This window comes from Antechinus flavipes, chromosome 4 (genome assembly GCF_016432865.1).
Source record: "Antechinus flavipes isolate AdamAnt ecotype Samford, QLD, Australia chromosome 4, AdamAnt_v2, whole genome shotgun sequence".
Taxonomy (NCBI): Eukaryota; Metazoa; Chordata; class Mammalia; order Dasyuromorphia; family Dasyuridae; genus Antechinus; species Antechinus flavipes.
In genome coordinates this window covers 426387595-426413879 of record NC_067401.1, presented here as the reverse complement: position 1 = coordinate 426413879, position 26285 = coordinate 426387595, and the positions used below count along the sequence as shown (strand labels likewise).

Genomic DNA, 26285 nt, shown 5'->3' with positions numbered 1-26285 from the left:
CTATAGTACATAACATTTGGTAGTGGAACACAAAAATAAAGCTGAAGCTTCAACTTTAACAATCTTTAACAAGCAATATTTTTTACATTGATTCAAAAAGATACTAGATTTAAAACAAAACAACACATTATAATCCCCACTTTTTATCACAGATGAGTAAATGAGTATATTCTAGAAGTAAATCAAAATAAAAATGTGCAATATATTTACTGCTTTTCTGGTGAGACCAATGATAAATTGTGCAAAAATAGGGAGAAATAAAAGGAAAACTCCTGCTCTTATTTGAACAAAGGTCAGAATTTTAACTATGGAGGCATTTTCTCCCTACTAAATTTTGAGAGGCTATACAATGAAAATACTCCCTTTCTCACCCCCGAAAAATCATGGATTCCATAGAAAAATTCTTCCAATAAGTTCAAAGTTCCATGAAATAGCTTCACAAAATGTGAAAACAAATTATCCTTATGGGGTAAAGTAAAGAACAAGCATAATACATAAATATCTGAATATCATATCTATTTCAATGACAGGGAAATGGAAGTTTAAATTGCTTTTATACAGTTTCATGTCAAGTCAGTGATGGAAGCTGTAACTACAAATTCATGCTACCTAAACCTATAATAGAATTTACATAGTATTTTAAGGTTTGCAAAATAGTTTACAAAATAGTTTACTCATTTGATATTCTCTCTCTTTTGGAAAAAATCTGAATTCCTGGTGAACATAAAGAATCTAAAAGTAAATCCAACAATACTTCTACTATCAGACTTCACTGACAGATTTTAATTATGACTGAATTATTTTCACCAGTTCCAAGCTCTATGTTTTTTTAAAACATGATTATTTTATTTTCATTACTACATAAAGAGGATAGTCTTTAAATTAGATACAAATCACTTGACATGCTTCAATCACTGGCACATTCATCAGAATGTCTCATTTAATTTTATAAGATCATAGAGTGAAAGCTGGAAGGAAACCATTGAGGTCATCTCCATCTTTTTGTAGGTGAGGAAATTGAGGCGCAGAGAAGCCTAAGGAAACATATAGTAAGTAGCAGAGCCAGGTTCAAATGAAGGTCTCTTGACTCCAAAGTTAATGCACTTTTCCATTAAAAAAAAAAAAAAAATCAGTGCTACTATATGCAAGTAATGAGCATACAAAAATTAAAAACAAAACAACATAAAACAACAATACCACAACCCTCATGTCTCTGAGAAGCTTACATTCTGCCAAATTTTATTCTGGAATAGATTCAAATATTCAGTATGGAAAAATAATTCTCCAGTTGTACAACCAAATGTTTCAGGAGCAAATATCAAGACAAAGAGCACAAGAAAGAATAATGGATTTGAAGTCAAAAAGACATAGAACATTTTTTTAAAATGTCATTTTAAGTGTTTGTAAATACGTTATTCTCTTCAAAAGAGAACAGGGAGATACTCTGTATCAAATCTTCCTGAAGGTTTTCCTCTTGCAGCCTTCCTTTCCTTCCTTCCTTAGCTCAGGAATCCAGTGTCCCAGTAACAATGACATAGTTTACCTTGATGCTTTACCCTAAGATCTGAATATTGTCAAGGTAAATTTACTATCTGAACCATAATGGCTACTGTAGGAGCAGAGTGAAGGACTCAGACATGCTTTCTTTTACCTCCCTGTGAGTGTGCCGGGGCCTAGAATTTGGGCACATTCTTCCTTTGGCCTGCTGTTACCCCTGGCTGGGATCAATAACAGCTTATTTGTCAGAGCTAAAAAGTTACTTCTATAAGAAATTAGAGCAAAGAGGATTAAGAGTTTAAATTTAAATTGAATTTAACTCAAACTAGAGTTTTTGCAGGAAGGATTATAAACTAAACTGTCAGCTTTATGAAGGCAGGGACCATATCTTATCTAAATTTTGCATGGATCCCAGTGACTTAGACAGCATAGGTACTTGATAAATGTTATATTTTATATTTCTTGTCCTGTGTTTTGTCATCAGTGCATACTGGTGTACAAAATAGCATAATTTATAATGCATAATAGTAATGTGATAACTTAAATTATAATAAAATTCGCGTGTTATGCTATGAAAATAAAAGAAATTCCAAAAACTAACGCTATTCCTATTTCAATAAAAGGTCTTTAAAAGTTGTCAGAATATGTTGAAAAAAAAAACCCCAAAGTCCTTTAATTTACTACAAGTCCTCTTTGGTTGTCAAACAGTAAAATACAAAGATCTGACTTGTTAAATGAATTTACCTCCTGAGTGCTAATTTATGTCAAAACTGAGCATGCAATGTATGTAACTGAAGGAATAACAAACCCATTCATGTACTGTGAGGGAAGGTTTAGGTTTTTAAAAGCATTTAAAGTTGCTTTAATTGTGAATCTGAATGGCAGTGTTCACATAAGCACACATACAAGCACACACTTCCTCTCCTCTCTGTTTATGACTACTCTAAATCTTTCTTCCAGCTCTGGCCTCCAACCACTTGACTTGATAAAGTAGGTCACTTAAAAAAGGAGGAAAGCTCAATAAAACGAATGACAAAGACAACAAGATTAAACTGATTGTGCTGTTTTCTTACATTGTAGCTAAAATACTGCAAATATGCAGTTGGCTGTGGTTTGGCCTTTAACAGCATGTGATCAGTGAGGAGGGGGAAATTTTATTCTCATTAACTGTTGCAGATTTACAGCAGTGAAAAAGGGCTATGTAACCTGAGAAGTGACAGTACAGAAAGATCAAAGCCATGGTCTGGAAACTAAATAAACCCGCTGGCTACTTCCTGCAAGGAAAATTCACTTTAGCAATGTAAAACAGAGCCCAGTTAAAAACTACTCTCAGTTTTATGAGCTGTCATAGCAGTTCGAGTGGTTTGGACTGGTTGAGTTTAGAACATTATATTTCCTTGTTTTTGTCTCAGATACTTCTGTAAGCAGTTTTATGGATTTAAAAAAAAACAGAAAAATAAATTTTTTTCTTTTGGTTGAAACTGAGAAGGTCACTACTAAACTCATTAAAGTAAGCAGGTCTTTATTTGCACATTCCTTTCTCATTTACTATGGTTAAATATTTTGCTTTTAGATTTATTAGCAACATACATTTACTTTAATAATTCATCTGTGTTCTGTTCAATTATTGTTTAAAATAAGTGCAAATCAGTTTACAGAACCCAGATGGCTTGTATCTCAAGAGGGGATATTCGTAGTAGCACATCTGGAGAGACTATAGGCAGCAGAGAGAATGAGGGAATTAATTAATGTTCTGCTTAAAAATCTACAGACCCCCAGGTTTTGGTTTACTTTTTCAACATTTAAGGAACCTGAATTCACTCACTGCTATTCTACTAATCTTTTAAAATTGTTAATAACTACTTAAACCACATTGTTAAGTCACTCAAAATGCAGCTGGGCTAGAAATAAATGTATCCTGTTCAAAAATTGGTTTAAATGTGGCTAATGCAGGATGTGAAGGAGAAGAACAATGAAAATACCAATTCTTTGCAAGTTGCTGGTAAAATATGAATAAGCCCTTGCAATATTAACTCACATCTAAAAATGCTAAAAAAAAAAATGAATATTCTTATTTTACAGGATAGGAAGTTACCAAGAGTCAATAGGAAAGTCTATCTCTGGGATTCTAATAAATAGGTCATTGAAATAAACAGCCATCTTTACATATAGGCTTTATGTTTTCTTCCTATAGAAGTTCATAATTTTTTTAAGCTCTTAAGGGCACTACTAGGTCAGCCTTATATGTATATTCAACCTAAGTTTCATTAATAAATATGAAAAATGTCTGACTACCATTATCAGACACTGTTAAACTAAGTTTGTAGGATGAGGGTGTAGTAATTCACTTATGAATCATTTGGATTAACACCCATGTTATTTCTTCTGCTACAAAACCATGCCTGACACAATCAGCTTTTTAAGACCTGACTGATTTTAAAAGCTAGATGATGATTGATGTGTTAACATTTTTACAGGACCTAGCTGAATTTAGCTTATTAGATCATTCATGGGTAGTTATCCTGACTTTACTTTGATTTAAATTGTTTCCCCTATTAACATCTTTTAGATTTTAAGTAATTGTTGGATTTGCAAAATATTCACTCAGACCAACAGTGTTAAATACAATATGAACTTGACAAAGCAATCCTATCAATTACTTCTGCTAGTGAGTTTCAGAGGTGAAATAAATCATTAAATTAAAATTTTTCCCTAGTCTACAATACAAAATTTTCAAGATGAGATTTTCTCCTAAGCCTTCTTAGTCTAAGCCTTATTTTTAAATCACTATTCCTTTCTGTGTATATAAGATTTACAATTTGCTAATGCTAATGTGTGATCAACTAATAAAATTTGGACATAAAGGTTATATGCCCAATTTACTAATAAAACTTAATTCAATTCTCTTTGGGAAGTACAAACGCATTAATGTCCAAAAAGCAAAATGAATTTTTTTATTTTTCAAATGTTAGCAAGGTGATGGTCACTTTATTTAAAAAAAAAAAACAAACATAAGATTAATATAGCCCATGGGAAATTATAGAAAAATATTGCTAATTATTTAAATAAATGATTGACATGTTTCATGGAACATCAGTATCTCACTTATGAATCGCTTTAAATTTGCTGCTCCATTTTAAAAATAACTAGATGTCAACTGGGACATCAACAGTAAACTAACTCATGGGAGCATGAACTTTAATAATAAGCATTGAAGTATTTAGCAACTTGTCTACAGCAAATCTGTAACAGTTATTCACAGTGAACGATGCCAAATGTGTTAAAGCAAAATACAAGTAAACAAGATCCTACACACTAGTAGAAGTTAATATGTAATGAAAAGTCACTTACTTTACTTTGAATTCTATTAACTCTCACCATAAACTTTCTTTTAACACAACGCATTGGATGACTAATAAATCAGTTTGTCATTTGGATTCTGGGAGGCTGTATACTGAGATTAAAGCCTCAAACCTCACTGACTCACTGGACCCCTTTTCAGATTGATTTCAAATAACTAATCATCTTGGAAGATAGATTTATTTTTAGTATAGCATTATTGAGTTCTGGGAGAAAAATGAGGTTGAATATGTCTAAGAGTTAAAAGTGTTTCATATTTTTACTTGAACTTTTATACACACACAGTCAATGCAGTCACATTATTTCAAAAACTTAACATATGAGAACATGAATGGCCAAGCATCTTTTTATCACCTTAGTGTATAATTTCTTGTAATATGGGATAGTATTTCCTATGAATGATTTTATTAATATTAGCAAACTTTATTATCATTTGGGCATGTATTCATTTCTGCTCAATTTGCACTAATGGTGAAACAAAATTGAAATTATTCCTAATTGGGACTACAGTTATTCCTATGAATTGCAACTTCTGCAGTTGATCTTTATTTCAATGTAAATTTAGAATAAATAAAAATAAACTAAAAATAAAAATTAAAAATATAAAACAAACACTTTGTATGTAATTACAGAATCCTGGTACTTTAGAGCTCTATTAAAACAACTCCTATTACAAAAATTACAACACTGGATACAGAGAGAGCATTAAGCCATGTTTTGTGAAACAATATCCCTATATTTTCACTACCTGTCTTCCAACCCCCCTAGCTCACCCCCTTACCCCCTCCCCGCCCCCTCAATGCTTTCCCTCCTTGACTTTGAATCCTTGTTTCCTGGATTTTCTTCACACTTCACCTTCAGTTTCCTCCCAACACATGCTATCCACGAGGTCTTTTCAGGTTCCTCAAGCTCCTGTCAGTGCATTTCTCTCTCCTGAGATCACCTTCCATTTACACTTGATGCACCTATAACCATGTGCATGGTAATTTGCATATTATCTTCCATGCTATAAGAAGAGGTCTCTGAGGAAAGGATCACATGTTTTTGCCTCTTGAATGCTGCCCAATGCCTGGCATACACAAAGCACTCAATAAAAATTACTCAAAATTTGTTTAAAGATCGACACTGCAACAGTAATAATATCATCTGTATATTATTGTCATTTACAGTGGAAATGAAATTTTCATAGAGAAATGATGTGCTAATTACTCAGAAGCAATTATTTGTAAAATCAATTGCTTACAATCTTACCAATGTCATATACAAATCAAATTTTTGTATAAAGAATTCTATTCTAAGGGCATTACAGGATCTAGTTATTTATAAGGATCACTTTGATGATAGTGATAGTTTTCCTTTTGGAAACTGAAGACTTGTAATGATGACAATGTCCTAGTTATGTAATACATTCTGTAAATTTGGATTTCCACAGACTGGGTACTTTTAAAAATAGGGCACAGTCACACTGTATGTATTTGTCAATACTGTTTATGTTATTATTTTTAAAATAAAAGATGAAAGTAATATGAAAAATAGTGTTATCACTATGATTATAAGCAATAGTATATAATGAGAAAATATAAAAAGGGCTTTATAAAGCACTACATAAATACTTGCCATTATTATTATTATTATTAAATGATACTTAAAAAAAGTCTATAATCTTAATGATGCAGCATTAAACAGTTTTTTTAAATCAAATTACTGTCACCAAAAGTTTCTGAGGCCCAATAAAAGCTTTGAAGTCCTATATATCAATGAATAAAATTAGTCAGAATGAGGAGAGTAGGCCAAAAAAAAAAAAAAAAAAGGTAAAAGCTCCATTGACTAAACATGAAAACCAAAATAAAGAATAAAAAATACACCATGACAAAAAAACAAAACATGTGACTGTAATTCATTAATACTTATAATGTTACTACATATGAGGGAAATTGGCTTCCATGTTTTTTTCCTCAGAGGTTCTTGCCCTTTTTTAGGTTATACATTGTTTATTATTAATTCTGTCATGAAGATACAGCCTAACAAATCTTAATTATTCAGAAAAATAGGCTTATTAAGTAAAAATGGAAGGCGTCTCCGGTTATAGTAAACTGCTGTCTTGCCTTTCCAAATGTAGGGTAGTAAGATTCTTATCTCTTATTGAGCTCACAGCAAATACCTAAGATGGAGTTCTGTGCAATTTCCTATACAATATATTGTCTTTGTGCCATAATCCTTTGGGTGAAAGGGGAAAAGGGAGGAAGGGAACAAGCATTTATTAAGCTAGACACCATCTTAAGTTCTTTTCAAATATGACCTCACAACAACTCTGGGAGATTTGTGCTATTATGGTCTCCACACTTCACAGTTCAGGAAACTGAGGCAGACAGAGATTAAGGGACTTCCTTAATATTACACAGCTGTTAAGTTTATAAGAATGAATTTGAACTCAGGTATTCTTGAGTCCTGGACCAGAGTTCTATGTGGGGAGGAAGGAAGTCTTAATTTTATATTTTTGAATCTTAGTAACTATGCCATGTTATTTGAGGAAATTCTGGAAACTTAAAACAAAACATCACATTCTAATCAAGAGATCTTTATTACAATGGTTGCTAATATCAAATAATGAGCTCCTAAGTACATTGTTTATATTATAAGAATTATAAGATTAATAGAACCAATGAATGAAAGATCATTCATACAACTTTAATTTTACAGATGAAGACAATGGAATCCATAGGAAGAATGGTCATTTGGAAAGTAAAGAGTCGAAACTACAAAGCATGTCTCACCTTCAAATACAGTGCTCTTTTAATAATACCATGCATGCCAGCTAAAAAATGAGAGCTTTCCTGCCATTAATCTATAATCACAAAAACTATAATTTTGGTTTTCAGTTTTCTAGTGAGTACAAAATATTTGTGTCCTAGATGTTACTTTTGTAAGAAGGGTAAAGTAGCATAAAGTAGCATATAGCAAGTATATACATACATATAAACAAAGCATGGTATAATACCTGAATGTGAGTTTGTTTTTAAACAAAGCAAAAATAAATGAGTAGGAGATTGTACCAGAAAAGTTAAAAAGACAATTGTCTTTTCAGAATCAGAAGACTGTTAGTTTATCTTTGCCCTCAGTAATATGTTTAGTAAACTACATTACAGTGCCAACCACAAAGAGGAACACCAGGCTCATTGAAAAATATTTTTAAAGCCCTAAGGAAAACTCAGCAGTCTCTGTGATTTTTAAAAAATAGTTTATGAAAATTGGAGTCCTATAAAAGTAGAAAAATAGACCATTTTTACTGCAACAAAAACTGATTTGTAAAAGCTGGAACCAGTTTAAAAATATGCTAAACATGAGGTTCTTGTTAGGCTTGAAAAGTAAAAGTTATAAAAAAAAGGCACTAAAATATGAAGCCAATATATGATATATAATGCAAAAAAAAAACAAAAAAAAAAAAACCAAATCCTAGACTTGTTCTTATTATTTTTAATTAGCTTCAATAGTAAATCCCATTTTACTTTCTAACACCATTTCAAAATTGGGAGGGCAAAAAGGCTTACATCTAACATTCGGGGATTGGCAATTCCTTTGCTCATGCCTTCAAGCACTAATGCATTTTGCATTAGATCTAAATGTGGGGAAATCCTGGCGCCAAGAGGTTCAAAATGATAGTGACACATGTCTAAAACTTAGTATTCTCTGTCCAACTGCCAGTGTCTATTCTATCAAACATATTGTCTTCTTTGCATAATAGGGAAGAATGTGTGCAAATGTTTTTACTGTTTTCAATTAGGTTACCAACTATATTATAAAGATGTATGCATTCAGATGGAAAAGCTCCTCTCACCCCATACTAAAAACAAAAAAAGAAAAAAAATCACACAAATTAAAATTTCTTAAGTCTCCTTTTTAAACTTTGGTTTGGTTTTGTCACATGATTTGAACTTGTTAGATAAGGTCTTTCTTGTTGAATATGAAAACATTCCTGTGTAAGGTAGCCAAAGCTTTTTTTTTTTCATCTTCAGGATGTTTGAGATGGTCAATTTCCCTATTTAGTAAACTAAAAGTGAAATCATCTAAGAAGAGAAAGGCTTCTCAAACTCCTGGAAAAACCCTGATTTTGGGCTGTACTCAATGTATTTCTTATATTCCAACATTTACTAATAATAATCTTGGGAATAGCAATTAAAATTACATACACTCTAACTTTGTAAATCTATTTTTTCCAGATAATTCTTCACTTTATTTTTGACGGATGAACAGGAAAAAACAAGACAAGTCTATGACTTTCTCCATGTCATTCCAACATATAATAATCTGACTGGGCTATTCTTATTAACCATTTTTCTTTATGTTATACTTCATGCCTATTTATAGAAGCATAGATTTTAACCTGAAAGGGACACCTCTGAGATCATCTGGTCTTTTGTTGTGTTCTCAGTGGATATGGTGAATTAATTGGTAATTTCACATATTTATTTTTGACTTTGAAATCAGTTTCATAAAATGTCATTCTCTTTTCAATATAATTAAATAAAAATATACATTAATTTCCTCCAACATGCATCAGGACTGAAAGACAGGTAATGGTTCATATTTGACACATTTTGAAGCAATTACAACATATCTAAACATTTAAATGTTTATATGTTATAAGAAGAAATCCTTCTAGAATTAAATAAAAAAAAAGTTTAGTATACTTGGTCTTATCACAACAAAGCAAAAAAAAAAAAAAATCCTATTAAAAAAAAAAAAGAAACTAAACCAAATGGAAGGATTAGATAATATACCAAATAAATGATTCCAGGAGTAGGGTCAGCTAAAGAAAGAATGAAAATAGGAACAAGTACAAATTTTTGGATATAATATATACTATAATAGTTTGCATCTCCACTGGAGCTGCCTAGAGATGGTCCCCTTCCCACTTAAGCTATCACCTAAAAGGAAACTGAATGAATTCATTATAAATTGGAATCTTCTGGAAACATAAGAGAGAAAATAACTTGAGGTCTGAGAAACTACAAAGGACAAGAGATGAAAGAACCAACTTTCTCAAGAGACATTTTGATTAAAGGGAAAATAATTCCCAAGTCCAACAGATTATTACTATTAAGTATTTCATATATCATACTTCTGGGCTACAAAGTGATCTCTAAGTCTCATTAGCTAAACTACCCAAAGCAACTGAAGTCAACATTACTGTAACATGAAGTATGCAGAAGGAAAGGTGTTCTAAGTATGAATTTTCAGAGAAGACAAATAAGAGAACAGGATACATGAACTTTAAGGATACAGGATACAGTGGAGTGAGAACTAAAGCAATGAACGTTTTGGTGTTGAGTTCATCATTTTACCCAAGTAATAACATCTTGTGAACTATTTTTATTCTTTTCCCAAACATGATTAAAAAAATTAAGAATACAAATTTTTGTCAAACTGATTAAATCACCAGCATATTAATTTGAATATTTAATTTTTAGAGAAAAAATAAATTAATGTTTTATTAAAAATAAAATAATGATATATTATTACCATACATGGTAATAATCACAATTACCTCAAGCTAGTAATCAAAAGGTCTTTCTCACATTATTCATTAGATTGCTGCTAAAAAAAATTGGTTTGTAAAGTGAATCATTTTCTCCCAAGGTTTTCATTAAAAATAACTTTTAGTAAAATTGAAGAGATATGCTCTTGAGTTTCTTGCTGGTCTGGCTTTTTGTGAAGATAGATGAAAAAGGACCAACCAAAAAAAAATGAATTTAGGAAGTTGCTCAAGGTAAAGAAAAAATGGCTGATGAGTTAATTCTTTAATTCTGAAAATGTTTGCAGAGCTTGGTAATATATATTTTCTGAGAACATATTCCAAGTTTCTTCCTTTTTAATTTTCTTATGAAAAATCTGTTTTAAAATATTGTCATACTAATAAACTAGTACATATGATTTTCTTTATATAAGATTTAAGATGGCTTGTGGCAATAAATAAATAAATATAGGGGCCAAAACATCCAAGGGACTCTTATAACCATCATAATTAAAACAATATATTGCCAAAACAACACACATCTTTTTAAGACTGTCTCAGAGATAACTTTTTAGTAAAAGAGAAAAGCAGATATTTATCTAATTGAAAATAGGAATTACCCTACCTGTAAAGATCAAACAAAAATATATAATTAATTGGAATAGCTATAGCCACATAAATTTCAAAAGTGATATTCAACAAGATCACCTCTGAAATAAGAGACTTATGCCTCCAGTAGTAATCATTCAATGATGTTGGGGGAAAATAGCTTTTCTGGCAAGGCTTTCAAGGCAATGACACCAGGGATGAAATTGGAAATCTGCCTTTTCAACAGCATATTATTGAGGGAAAAAAGAAATCTTCAATTTAATCAAAGCTTTAAAACTCTTCCAAGCCTATGTGTCTGAACAATTATTTAAAAAAAATTCAATTAAATTTCTTTTCTGTTTTTATTAACTTTGGAAGGTTCTCAGGTTAATATGAGCAGTGTCTGTTTCAAGATACAGCTTTAACTTTCCAAAGTGATTAAACAATGATTCCCTTAGAAATGTAATTTAAACAACCTTTAAAAATTAAAATGTTACTACATATCAATAAAAATTCTGCTTAAAAAGATGAAAGTTATTTTCTTTAAAAAAAAAAAAAATACCACTGATTTATTATTTAATTTTTGGGGAGGAAGTGAGGCAATTGGGGTTAAGTGACTTGCCCAGGGTCACACAATTAGGAAATGTTAGGTGTCTGAGGTAGGATTTGAACTCAAGTCCTCCTGACTCTATGACCAGTGCTCTATCTATTACACCATCTAGCTGCTCCTAAGTAATTTTCTTAATGAAGAAAAGTAAACAAATTTTAAAAAATCTTAACTGCTTTAAAGACAGAAAGAAGATGTTTTTTTCCCACCAAAATGTTAATTACATTTTATTTCAAGATGTACTTACCTTCCAGCAAAGGCATGTTGCCCCACTAAATCTCCATTCTGAAGGTGATAATCATTGAAGAAATCAGGACTCATAGCACCTTCAGGAGCAATCAATCCATCTAATGAATAAAAAAGTTATGAAAAGTGACAAACAGGCATTTAATTTCTACAATTGAAATCATCCATGGTCAATGAGGATAAATATTAATATGAAATAGTATAAAGTCATTTTATTTTCTGTCCAATATCATAATCACAGTTTCTTACATCTCTTTATAATTGTTTCTATAATTAAATAAATTAAACTGTCACTTCCTTGAGGGTAAATCTTAATGAGTGCCCTCATGGATGATGGTGATAATTATGATGATGATGATGGTGATGATGATCATCAGCATTTATACAAAGCATTAAAGTTTGCAAAATGCTTTACATGTTACCTTGTTTGAACCTTATTCAGTACTATTTCATGGAAGTGACTTTTTCAGATAACTGAAACTTGCTACTAAGTGATCCATTTTTTTTAATGTTAATTATTTTTGGTAGAAATCTTTTAAAGAAATGAGCCTTCCATTTCAATGTCTTCCTAAAAAAAAAAAAAAGAGCTGATCCTAATTAACCTTTTCTTTTTTAACATTTTGAACAAAAATTGCAAAAGCATAATAAGATATTGTTTAGATATTCGTTTCTACAATAACTATGTGATTGAAGTTCTTATATGTGCTTTTCAAATTTTTTTTGTCTCATTTGTCAATAAGCCAGATGTCACTTCTTTCAGTGCATCTCTAATTTTTCTTAGAACTATTTGTAAAACAAAAGGAAATAAGCACTGACGAACTATTTCACAATACTTTCAATGAATAAAGTGAATTAATTTTAGTGAATGTACTACATGTCCTGACTTTCAAAACTTTTTTTTTTGGCTGCAGAAGGGATGGTTACATTGTAGGTGTCAATTATACTTTGGACAGCTGAAATGGCAAATAAAAAGCCTTTAGATAAAAATGTGTTATTATATTTACATATCTCACACCAACATTAGTACAATATTGTCTATATAGTAGACTCTTGACAATAGCCTATTAAGCTAAGAGTGTGTTAGGGTGAATAAACTTTGTTAGACAATGCAGGGGATACAAAAAATATAAGGAACTTCCAGCTTAGGTAGAGAAAAAATATGTATATACTTAAAAAATTAATAAAAATGCCAGGGGCAAATAATAATGTCATCAAAAAACATGTTTCAATGTGATACACAATCAAGTATATATAGTTCATACATATAAGTGCTTTATGTTGAGAGGAAAGTTCATCATGCAGTAAAATAGTCAGGGAAGACCTTATGGAGGAGGCAGAATTTGAGACAGAACTTTGAAATATAGGCTAGATTTGAAGAGGTAGCAGAGATGAGGGGAAAAATTGGATAATTATGTATTAACCAGTAAGAATGTGCATAATGCACAAAAGATATGTGTAGAAAACTTGAAAGGAAGTTGGAAAATTCATCCATTTATCATCCACTTAATAAGCATTGTAAGAGTTAGGTTGGAGTTGGGTTTAATTTTTAAAAACTGAGTGACCAGTTTTTTTCATTTTTGTTAAAAAAAAAAAAAGGGTAAGAAGAGAAAATAGCTCCAATTAAAATAGCTCCAATTAAAAGGTAAAGACCAGCTAATGCCAAAGAAGAAAACAGAGTATTCATCCAGTAGTACAATGTAGTAGTACAAAGCAGTAGCAATGAATAGCCTCATTTTTATAAGCTTTAGATGTTTAAATATCCCAGAAGCATTAGACTGGCCACACATGTGCATATACATTCAGACACATACATACACAGAACCACAGGATGAACCAAGATACTACCTAAGATTTACCAAAATGAGAGTTATGGAGTTTTTAAAATCCATTTTTTTGACGGATAAGCTATCCTCAAAGTGTAAGAATAATGAACAAGGTCAAGACCAAAATTAATATGTTCCTTTGGTAAGTAAAAAATCAAATAATTGAGGAATGGTATTTTCAAGCAATCCACCAACTGGAGAGGAAAAAAACTAAACTTATTATCAAAATAAAATATGCCCCACATTTCTAACTGAATAAAAGAACGGCTGAATTCACTGGTATGCCAAAGGAGTGAAAAAGGATATTAAACATTCAGAAATATTTGAGATCTCACTGTAAATGAAATAAAGACATTGGAATTATGATAAAAAAAGTTGAAATTATGTGCTAGAATAAGAGGAAATTAATAAATGAAAAGTATTGGTCAAATTCTCATCCTCCTCCTACATTCAGAACTCCCACTGACTTCAAAAGGAATAATGTATATAGCAAAAGGCCAAATGAGACATATAGAAAATGAAAACTACAACTTCTGAACAGAATCATTTAAGTCCCAAAATGCAACAAATGAAAAGTCACTAAGAAGTAATATAAAACCAGAACACAACTACTTTTGTAATATAATAGTCCTGATTCCACTAGTAAAGGGAGAACATTATTCATATTTTGGAAATTCATTATCATCACTTATAGCTTATGAATGCACAGGATAACAATTTTATTTAAGAATACACAGGAGAATTAATTTTCAAACTATTTAATTTTCAAATGCCCACTTTTCTTCTATTGACAAAAAAGACCTTTAAATAACTTCATTTTCATCACACAAATAGAAAACTGGTAAATGACTGCAAAATAGAAACCAATATACAGGCATTTAGAAATGTTAAAGTATTTAAGAAAAAGACTGACATTTCTGAAATAGACTTCAGGTTCACATATCAGATGGCAAACACTAAGGTTCCCATAAAATGGAAGAAACAGATGCCTTGTGACTGATATTTTAATAGTTTAACAGAAGATAGAAAGAGATTTTAATGACTAGGAAGTAGCAAATGCCATTCCATTTTAAAGTAAAAGAGATAAGATCCAGGCAATCACAGGCCACTTAGCTTAACTCCTATGACTCGAAAGCTACTAAAGCTGCTTTTACAGGAAACAGCCAAAAGTTTCTTAAAGACCCATGGACTTAAATTAGATGACTCAAGCAGTCAAACAAATCTTCCCGGGTTACAAATTTACCTGATGTTTCCGAAGATCCTAGAGTGGTACAGGATAAAAGGAACAAAGTTGACATTATCTAGATTTCTAAGAGACATTTGATGAGGTGCTACAACAATTCATTTATTATATAAGAGTTCATGGCAAAGTGATTGAGTGGATGGAACAGGCCAGAAACAGAAAAATGTAGACCTTGTGCTACACCTCTATTTGAGGTACTTTTATTTTAACTGTCAAATTTCCATGTGTGCCTAAAGCAGAAGAAAGAGAAGCACTGGGAAAGCAAAATATAAGACACTGCAAGAGATTTATGTATAGTTTATAGAAGGGACTAATAACCCTTCTTTATACCATTCTCCAAAATAATTAGTTTTTGCCACCAGATGTTGCTGATTTCTTATTTTAATTTTAATTTCAGTACCTAAAACTATACAAAAAGTTCACATTTAGACTCATTAAATCTCAGCATTTTAGGCAACTGGTTTCTTTAAAACACTAAACATAGTCTACTCTACAATGTCAGGGCCCCTTATTCCAGTTAGTCTTTCCACACTTCCTTTGCCCTCTGTGATCCAAATAAGCTGCCTTCCTGGCCAGGCTTACTCCATCAGGCCTAGGGCCTTCTGGTCTTCCTGGCTTCCTCCATGACTCCATTCTGGTTCTACCACCTGTTCATGGCTTTTCCCAAGCCCTCCCCATCTAGCTTCAGGTAACTTCCTCTTTGATATCGCCTGCCATCCTCTCCATAGATATTTTACAAGGACCTGGGTATTTATAGATAAATTTATATTAGTATATGAGCTTCTTGAGGCAAAGTGTGTTTTTGCCACATGCGTGTGTGTGTGTGTGTGTGTGTGTGTGTGTGTGTGTGTGTATGTATGTGTGTGTGTGTCCCTAGAACTTAACACAGTGCCTGGCACATAGTAAAAATTTAGTAAAAATCTGTTGCTGGTTGATTGGGAACTGATACTATATTCACATTGATGCAGCAATATCAATGAAAACTGATTATCTATTTTCAAACTGTAAAATTTGCTTTGGAATCATTTGTGGAGTAAGATATATTAGAAAGAGCACTAGTAAGGAAGTCTAGGGACCTGCCTAGGATGCCTCTGCTCTGTGTATGTAACCTTAGGCAAATGAGGGGTTGGCCTGGGGGAGCTCTGAGACCCTTTCCAGTTCTAAATGTATAATTCTGTGGTCTGATAACTTAGGTTCAAGCCCTGTCTTCTTTCCCTTAGGCATGGGTAGCTTTGGGACAGGGATTCCTATAGGCTTCTATCTCCTCATCAGTAAAATGAAACTGTCATATTAGATGTCTCGGAAGTCCCTTTCAGCTCTAGATCTGTGATTCTGTGTGCCTATGAATCCCAGTAATTCACATCAAATATATTAAAATAAATTTATATATAGAATACTTGAGTACTCAAGGGACAAATGTTTGCTATTACTGAAGGAGAAATGTTCTGGTTGATTGAAATAAAAGATCTTTCTGGTATAAAACACAAAGCAATATTTTATGAAACTACTACAAAATTTATTTAGAAAACAAACTTATTTAGTTTTCAACTTTAGGAATTCAAGTCTCATGAAAGATTGCAAGGATAATTCCTATCTGTGAACACTAGTAAATATTTATGGGGAGCACTTTCAACATGCATATATACAACCACACTGCTCTGATAGGAACTGGAAGAAAGCAAAACAAACTAGAAAACAAGACACTATCACCTATTTAAAATGATTTTTTAAAAATCTGAGCAAGTTTTCAAACGTCTATGCATTATGTTCCTGACATCTCCTTCACCTCCCCCATTCCATTAATAATTATCCACTATAATACTATAATGTATTACAGCAGTAATACACAAGTACAACACAAGTAATACAAGAAAAATATTTAAAGTTTAGATATAAAAAGCTACTGATATCTCAACCTAACCTCAGTGCTATGGACACAATCATTAAGTGGGATGAACACAGGTATATACACACACACAAAGAGACTGGTTGGGTGTGCATAGATGTCACAACTAAAATCTTTGCCAGAAGTCCATCTGTCTAAAAGAAATTCTTATAAAGTTTGGAAATCAGACTTGGCAAATCAAAAATCCAATTATATACTAAGAAACAATTTATATGTTTAACTGGTGATTCAGGAAAAGACATAGGAAAATTCTTGTTACCATCTTACCTGAACTGTAGAACAGGTCAGGTCTTTCAAGGATGTCTGCTTCATGGATATATGGTTCAATTCGATCATCTCCATATAAGTACTGTTCACTTTCATCCATCTGACGACTCTCAACCATCTCAAGCCACTGAGAATTATGCCAGCGGAACTTCTCACTTTGAATTTTCTTAGCCCACTCTTCATCATATTCCTGTTGAAAATAAATTACAGAGTTAATGCTAAACTATATAGTCAATGAAGAATTTCTGTGGTACATGAATACATTTAGCAACTAAGAATTTTTATTTCAGGAAAATAATTTTGGCTATTTTTCTGTGGGCCAGGAGGAATATTTTAAAAACTGTATACAATCATTCTTAGCAATTAAAAAAAAAAACATACATAGGTGTTAAGGAGGCAGGCATTCTAAAAAGAATCATTCATATATTAGACTTTCAAGGTCACTATCATCAGTTGCCAAAAAAAAAAAAAAAAAAACGTAAACAGCTTTCCTATATAACAAACTCATGGGTTGATTTAACTCTCATGGATGTTAATTAAAACACCCTGCAAGAATTTTAAATCCCATAAACTATCTTAAAGATTGACAACTCTTATATAAGCAATCAAATTTCAGTGTTCCTAAGAGGTCTTATGGCTGTAATTGTTTTTGACATTTTGGACAGCTAGCTAGTTTTACATTTACATTCTATGTGTTTGGATAACACTTTGTAATAGATAAAATACACATTGCTAACATATATGACATACTTTGCTTCACAGGCATGTTTAAAAAGCTTCATCAGATTTTTATTGCAAGAAGATTAACAACAAAATCTCTAAAAAATAATTTTTGTCTCAACTACATATAAATCATAAAGTTTTAATTTCTATTTTATTGCTTATAATTGGTACTTCTCATTATGCATTATAAAGATTCATTACTTAGGTACGGTGGAATTGGCAACAGAAGAGCAATAAATTCATTCATTTATTTATTTATTTAACTTTTTATTGATAGAACCCATGCCAGAGTAATTTTTTACAGAATTATCCCTTGCACTCACTTCTGTTCCGATTTTTCCCCTCCCTCCCTCCACCCCCTCCCCCAGACGGCAAGCAGTCCTTTATATGTAAATAGGTTACAGTATATCCTAGATATAATATATGTGTACAGAACCGAACAGTTCTCTTGTTGCACAGGGAGAATTTGATTCAGAAGATATAAATAACCTGGGAATAAAAACAGAAATGCAAGTAGTTCATATTCATTTCCCAGTGTTCTTTCTTTGAGTGTAGCTGCTTCTGTCTATCCTTGATCAATTGAAACTGAATTAGCTCTCTTTATCGAAGAGATCCACTTCCATCAGAATACATCCTCATACAGTATCGTCGTTGAGGTATATAATGATCTCCTGGTTCTAAGAGCAATAAATTTAGAAATTTTCAAAGTGTTGAGGTATAAAAAATATCTTGTTCATTGGATAAAAAAAACTCTAAAAGATAACTATTTTCTCACTTTATTAACATTTTTGTTTCATGGTAAGATAAAAGAACAAATTAGGAAAAAATAGCATCTCATATGGACTAGTGTAATAGTCTCTTAACTTTGCTCTCTACTTCTTTACTTCATCTGTACTTTCTATCTCCCATTTCCAATTATTCCTCTATGTAGCTACCAATGTATATTTTATAAAGTCAAAGTCCAAACTTAACATTCCCCTTCTCAAAAGACTTCAGGGCCTTCTTTCCATCTTTATGTTATCATACAAACTCTTGTGACTGAAATTTAAAATTCTCCATAATATGCATTTAATCTACACACATTATGAGTTTCCTTTACTTGAAGTTCCTAATAGGAAAAACTATTTTTCAAACTTGTATTGAATAAAATGTCCTAGTTTTAGAATGTGTTCCCTTCTCATCTTAACCCATTGGAATGAATGGGGCATGTTTTCTAAGCTCAGAATGTTTCTCTTCCTTCATCGTCATACCCTCAGTAACTGTGTGTCATGACTCTACATGGTGTCACAAAAAATTTGGAAACAGTAAAAGATTTCTGAATGTTCTATGTCTAATAGTATCAAATATTCTATCAAAATTTAATTATAATTAATTTCTGGAGTTATTAAAAATTTCTTGGGAGAAAAGGGGTTGCAAGTGGGAAAAGTTTAAGAAGTCCAGCTTTATAAAACTCTTTTCCTGAGTCAAAGCTAAGATAATGCTTAACTGCCTTTAATCTGCTGAGATCTTGTGGTGGTTATTTGCCCATTAAGCTTTTGAAGAACAAGGCATTCTCTAGAAAGGGAAGGAAGCAATTTTCTTGGAAAGGGAAAACCCCTTCCCTGAACAGAAACAGGTTGTTTCGGATGGTGCTTGTACACAAATTCAGGGAAGGTGGGGTGTGTGACCATTTTCAAGAGGTCTGCTAACTTAAGAGTGATCCGATTGGCTAGCTCCCCAGAGCCATCAGCAAAAAAGCAAAAAAACAAACAAAAAACCCCCTCGATTTGACTCTTGGTCTGTAGCGTTTTCTTGTTACGTCTCCAATGCCTTGGTTACAATGGGCACCTCAAAAGCACTTGGATTGAAGTACGCATTATTCGGGGTCAGCGACCCCGGCACAGGGAAGCACGTGAAGTGCACTCGGTGCTACTTTTTAAGGTGATGCTCGGTCAAGGTGTAGTTCCGATTCCAGAGCTCCCTGCTGAGATTTCTGGGTAGCGACTGTTTCTTTTTTGGCTCTCTCAAGGAACGGGAAGAGGAAGAAAAGAAACATTCGTTGAGCACCTACTATACTAAGTGCTCTACAAATACGTCATCTGCTCCTTGTAAGAAGTTGCTGTTATCAGACACAAGGTTCCCCCCCCCCCCCCCACACACACACCCTTTTGCAATTGAGGGCACTGAAGCCGCCTGAGGCTCCGTGATGGGAGGAAGGGTCTGAGGCTGATCTTTCTGACCCTGGGCCCAGCTCAGTGTCCCCCAGCACCCCACACCTTTAGGCAGCTGCCACAAGAGCTTAGCATGGTGCTGGTGTGCCGCCCCTCCACGTAGGGGCACCATGCCAGGCTTCTTTGAGGGGAGATCCCGGGTACACGCAGCTTAGGCCAGGGGCTGTGCAGGGAGCTCTCAGGGCCGATCCAGGACATCTTTTCTGCAGTAAGGTTCCCGACTGATCCAATGTCGGGGTCACAGACAGCATGTGACGTAGGCAGATCCTGAGCCCAAGTTTCGCTGATCTCGGATAGGTTTCTCTTCACACGCCACGCTGCCTCTGAGACACAAGGCAGTTTCAGGGGGCGGGGGTGGGGGTGAGGAGAGTTAAGCTAAGCTGGTGACTTGTCTGAAAGAACCTAAAGGGAGCCCACGTGGGAACTACAAACCTCAGCACTGAAGAGGTGGAAGCTCTACAAAAGACTGGGTGATCAAGTGCAGAACTTGCAGCCAGGAACCCTTGGGCTAAAATTTCCCCTCCCCCCCCCCCCAGTTGTGTGACCATGAATAAGTCAGTTCATCTGAATTATAATATGGGGGTAAACATGTCCTGTAATACTTATCTTAAAGGATTTTCTATGATACAATATATGTAAAGTGTTTTTCAAAATGAAAAACTCTTGTAAATGCCAGTTATTATACATACAAAAGCATATACATATAATTTTCTTCCACAGTTATTGACATTGTTCATATCTCTTCCATCAGCACATAATATAGCCAGTTAACATTTAGTTAGTGCCAACTGTGCGCCAAGCACTGTGCTAAACACGGAGGGTCAAAGAAATGCAGAAGACAATCCCTGTTCTCAAGGAGCTCATAGCAATATCAGGGAAACAACATGCAAACCACCATGCACAACCAAGCTGTATATAATATAAATCAGAAAGGATAGATCCTCCATCAGGAAAAGTCAGCAGAAGAAAGGAACTAGAATTTTAAGAAGAATCAGTAAAAGCTTCCATATCTGGAAGCAATGGTCAGATAGAAGCTCAGACTTGAAGGGAGACATTGAAGCCAGGAAGTAGAGATAAACAGGGAGAGCACAACGGGGACTGGGGCAATCCCGGGAAAATGCGGGAAGTCAGATGGAGCCACGAGGCCCTGGATGACAGAGGACTTCGGGACAAGAAAACTGGCAAGGCAGGGGAGGGTCAGGTTATCAAGGCCTTTAAATGCCAAATAAGGGGTTTCATCTGTGAATCTGAAGGCGACAGGAGTCAGATTTGGATTTTAGGAAGATAATGTCAGGAGACAGGCTAGAGGGAAGGGAGATTTGTGGCAGGGAGATCGTCCAGAGGGCTTCTGTGAGAGTTCTGACATAAGGAGATACATGCTGAAATTAAAAGTACTGAAAAGATGGAGCCCTGGCAATCTCTTCTAATGCAAGATTTTCCTCTCATGAATAGGTGAGATTGTAGAGCACTCGTGACATGCCAGAAAATACCCTCCTGGCTGAGAGGAATTTTCTATTCCCATCTTTTGGAGTGTGCCCACAGTAATCTAGCTAACCTTTGGGGGAAGGAGAAGAAAAAGAAAGAAAAAGGACCTTTTTTTTTCTTGATAAACTTCAACAATAATCTAAGCTTAAACTTACCATATCTAGTGTTTTACATATTGGATTGTTTGTAAGCTATGAGGGGAGCAAGAGGAAGAATTAAGATGGAATATAGCCAGTGTTTGAGCTGGATAACAAGATGATAACTGATGATTCAGAGAAAGTGAAATTACTTAATTCCTACCCAGATTTTCCCTGCCCCCATTACAAAGTTATCTTCAGAATGGGAAAGACAAAACAACAAACTTCTTTAAAATGTACCTAGAAATTCTTCATGAATTCAAGTTACATGAACTGGATAAATAAACTAAATTATAAAAAACTGAGGGAATTTATGGCTGTGAGTGTTGAAAAACTGAAGAATGAGGAAGAAGCTTTGAGACTGAGAAATGGAAAATCTAAAAGATTTCCAAAGGAAGAAATTATGTAATTCAAATTATAAGATGGTAAATTTAACATGATTCTTGGTTAGAACATGTTATCATGAATATATTTTGTAAACATGTAGAAAGGAAGACAATTATGAAGAGCCAGCATAGGTTTCCCAAACTCATTTTCTTTTATAATGGGGTTACTATTCTAGTAGATCAGGATAATATTATAAACAAAAGAATTATAATTCAGCAAGGCATATGACAGCATCTTTTAAAAAACCTGGGAACTAAACAGAGAGATTTAAACTGCCCTATTTGTACTATCATCTAACTGCTTGATTGAATTGAACCAAAGAAAAGAAATACATAGACTGGCATCTTGAAGGCATAACTACAATAAAGTGTAACAACTTTCCTTCCTTGGCAAAATTAGCAAATAACTTGAATGAAGGATTATCAAATTTGCAGATGACAAGATGTTGTTAGAAACAGTGTAAAATTCAACAGTGTAGAATGATGAACTGAAGATATTAAGATAGGAATTTTAAAAACTTTTAGTTTATCTCATAATCATATTTTACACAACAATGTAACAGATGTTAGTTCCTGTGTAAAATTAAAAAGCAAAGCTATTTAGATTTATAAATTAGAAACTGTGAAACACAACAAAGTTCTGTTTGGAATGAGAGTCCCTGTGAGAAAGCACAAGATGAAATTTTAAAAATGATCAATGAAATCTAAGTGCCTGACCTGTCCCAAGTTTAATTATAAAAATCTACATTTTGCAGTGAAGAATAGCCTGGTGAGAATCATATGCCTATAGACTTGGTAGGCTGTTGGTTGTCAATCTGGTGTTCTGCTCTTATGTACTTTTCTAACAAGGGAAATTAACTGTCAAGTTCTGTTTGACTCTCAACAAGCTGGCTGCCTCATAAGACAGAATTCAACACATTTGTATGTCACATTAAGTTTTGCAAAGTGCTTTTAAATTGATGATCTCATATGACCCTAATCTTGAGAGATAAGTATTCATTGTTATCCCCTTAGCACAGTGACTGGCACAAAGTAGGAAATTAGTACCTACTTGAATTCTACTGAATTTTACACATTAGGAAAACAAAGCTGAGAGACTATGTGATCACCTAGCTCAGTCTTTGTGACACTTTCTTTCTTTCTTTTTTTAATAGCTTTTTATTTACAAGTTATATGCACGGGTAATTTTACATCATTGACAATTGCCAAACCTTTTGTTCCAATTTTTCCCTTTCTTCCCCCCACCCCCTCCCCTAGATAGTAGGATGACCAATGTTTAACCAATGTTAAATATGTTAAAGTATAAATTAAATACAAAATAAGTATACATGTCCAAACTATTATTTTGCTGTTTCTGTGACACTTTCTGATCAAAATATGTTATATTGGATAAAAAAAATTGTCTTGTCCTTAGATTAAAAAAAACTAGGGGGGATTTATATGCTGCACACTCGTATAGCAACAGTGTGATATGATAGCCTCCAAAAGATGATGAGATCTGATAGGCCACAGAGTTCAGTCCCCTCATTTTATGGATGAGGTGTAGACAGGTTTAGCGCCTTGCATAGGATCACATGGAAAGGACTAAGGAAAAACTTAAACCTATAGTTTTCTGATTCCAAGTCCAGCATGTTTATCAATATGAGGAAAAGGAAACATTAGCAGTTCCATTCTGCCCTATGGAGATCAAATCTAGAGTTTATGTATAGTTTTGGGTACCACACATTTTAGGAAGAATAGTAATAAGTGGAAATCCAAAAAGAGCAGAGCTATAAAACTCACAGCTCCAAAACTCCCTAGTGTGATCAGAACCAAAATAAAATGTAAAAGGAAAAGTATTTAACAAAATTAAAAGAAAAATACAATACAGCATAGATAATGTTAATTTGTAGGGTTTTTAAAGTCAATATGCTACCTGCAAGAATTCATTTCCATTTGAATTTGATAACACTGACCTAGATACTCAAAAAGGGCAGCTGGATAGTGCAAAATGAATCGAGCTTAGGTGGTCTGGAGTCAGGAAGACTGATCTTTCTGAGTTCAAATCTGGCCTCAGACCCTCATCAGTGTGTAACCCTAAATAAGTTACTTAATGCTTTTTGCCTCAGTTTCCTCATCTGTAAAATGAGCTGTAAAAGGAGATGCCAAACCCTCCAGTATCTCTGCGAAGAAAACCCCAAACGGGATTACAAAGAGGCAGACATGAAAAAAAAAACAAAAAACTATTGAACAACAACAAAATTTTAACTTACATTAAGAATATTATATATTTGAAAAACTATAACAGGTTTGTATCAAAATGTTTTTAATCCTTGGTAACTTAAGCACAAACTTAAGTTATATCTCAGAAATCATGTGTTATTCTACACATTTGTTCAAGATCTTAAAATAAAAATTGTTTTCTTCAGGTTAAGTAGAGGGTCAAGTCAGTAGAAGTAAACAGGGATCAACTATACTGTGTCCAAGTGGTACACTTCATCATTACCTCTTACCTTGAGAAGTTACAGGCAAGATATTTTAGTCATTTGATTATAAACATTCTAATTTTGTACAAACCAATGTGGATAAAAAGTACAAGTCACAACCTTCCTTGCCTCACCTTTTCTATTTGTCAGTAAATAAATTGGTTAAATAGGTAGTGAGAAATAAAAATTAAATTCCATTTAGATAAAAGTAAACTCATTTTTACATTATCTTGGATTTTAATCTATTTTTAATAGTATTTTATTTTTTCTAAGTATATGTAATGAAAAATTTTAATATTAATTTTTAAAAATTGAGTTCCAAATTTATTCCATTTTCCCCTTCCTTCTTTTTTTCTTCCCTCACTTTCTTCCTTCTTAAGACTATAAATCAATATGATATAGTTACATATGTACAATCATGTAAAACATATTTCCACATTTGTCATGTGAAAAAAAGACTAAAAGAAAAAAAAACACACACAAAAAAAAATAAAGTGAAATTAGTATGCTTTGATATATATTCAGACTCCATCAGATCTTTCTCTGAATGTAGATAGCATTTTTCTTCATGAGTCTTTTGGAATTGTCTTGGATCACTGTATTGCTAAGAATGTTAAGTCATTCATAGCTAATCATTGTACAATGCTGTAGCCAAGTATATACAATATTCTTCTAATTTTTTCCTCTTTATTTCAGTTTGTGTCATTTTTCTGAAATCTGCCTGCTCATCATTTCTTAGAGCACAATAGTATTCCATTACAATTATATGCCACTTGTTTAATCGTTCCTCATTTTATGGGTATCCTCTCAATTTCCAATTATTTGCCATCACAAAAAGAGCTGTTATGTTTTTCTATAAGTAAGTCATTTTCCCTTAATTTTTTTTTTTTAGCTATGCGCTACAAAATTCTATTTAAGACAAAGGAAAGCTAGCTCAGGACTCATTTTCTAATTCCACTAATATCACATTGGTCTGAATAAAGATTCTATTTTTAAAGTCAGATTTCCTTGAAAGAAAAAAATTCTCTTATACACTGAAAAATTACGTAAACCACTATATATATTTATGTATATATGCATGTTAGCTATATTTAGAGTTAAAGGTGAATGATCTGAGGACAAAGTTCTGTGTATATGGTTCAGAAAGTATCCTAGATACCATTGTGAAGGAGGATTTGTAATTGTGGTGATGGTGATGGCCAGGTTCCACAGGCAAATTCCCAGGCACACTACTATGTGGGATAGTAGAAATAAATGGGGGCCAACTATACTGTGTTCAAGTGGCACATTTCATCTTTATCTCTTACCTTGAGAAGTTAATTGCAAGATATATTAGTCATTTGATTATAAATAACATTTTAATTTTGGGCAAACCAGACTTGGATAAAAAAAGCACAAGTGACAACCTTCCTCGGCCTCATTTCTTCTATTTGTAAGCCAGTAATAAATCTACATGATGTAATAAAAATTGAGATGGAGTTAAGAAAATGAGGTTCTAGGTGTAAGAATTTGGGCAAATCATCTCTTTAAGACTCAAATTTCTTCCTTGGTAAAATTGAAGCTATTGGACTAGAAGATCAAAAAGATCCCTTTTGGTTGAAAGAGGCTTTGACTCAAATTCTATGATTACTTTACAAGGTTAAGGGAAATAATTAGTAAAAAATATAAAAACTAGCAAAAAGCAAGATAACTATATAACTATATATATGTATATATATATATATATATATACACACACACATACACATATATATATATTGCATTTAACATGTATTGGTCTATCTGCCATCTAGGGGAGGGAGTGGGGGGAAGGAGGGGAAAAATTGGAAC

General features: G+C 33.1%; 1 protein-coding gene across 4 annotated transcripts in view; it reads right to left on the bottom strand.

Annotated features, from left to right (window-relative positions):
• Positions 1-26285, bottom strand: part of KIFAP3 (kinesin associated protein 3) — a 217352-nt gene that overhangs the window by 20929 nt on the left and 170138 nt on the right. For all 4 annotated transcript variants that reach the window (XM_051998975.1, XM_051998973.1, XM_051998971.1 and 1 more), the window contains exons 18-19: positions 17050-17239; positions 11812-11911 (exon numbers count right to left, since the gene is read on the bottom strand). In XM_051998975.1, coding sequence (XP_051854935.1) covers positions 11812-11911; positions 17050-17239 — 290 coding nt within the window. The remainder of the gene's footprint in view (positions 1-11811; positions 11912-17049; positions 17240-26285) is intronic.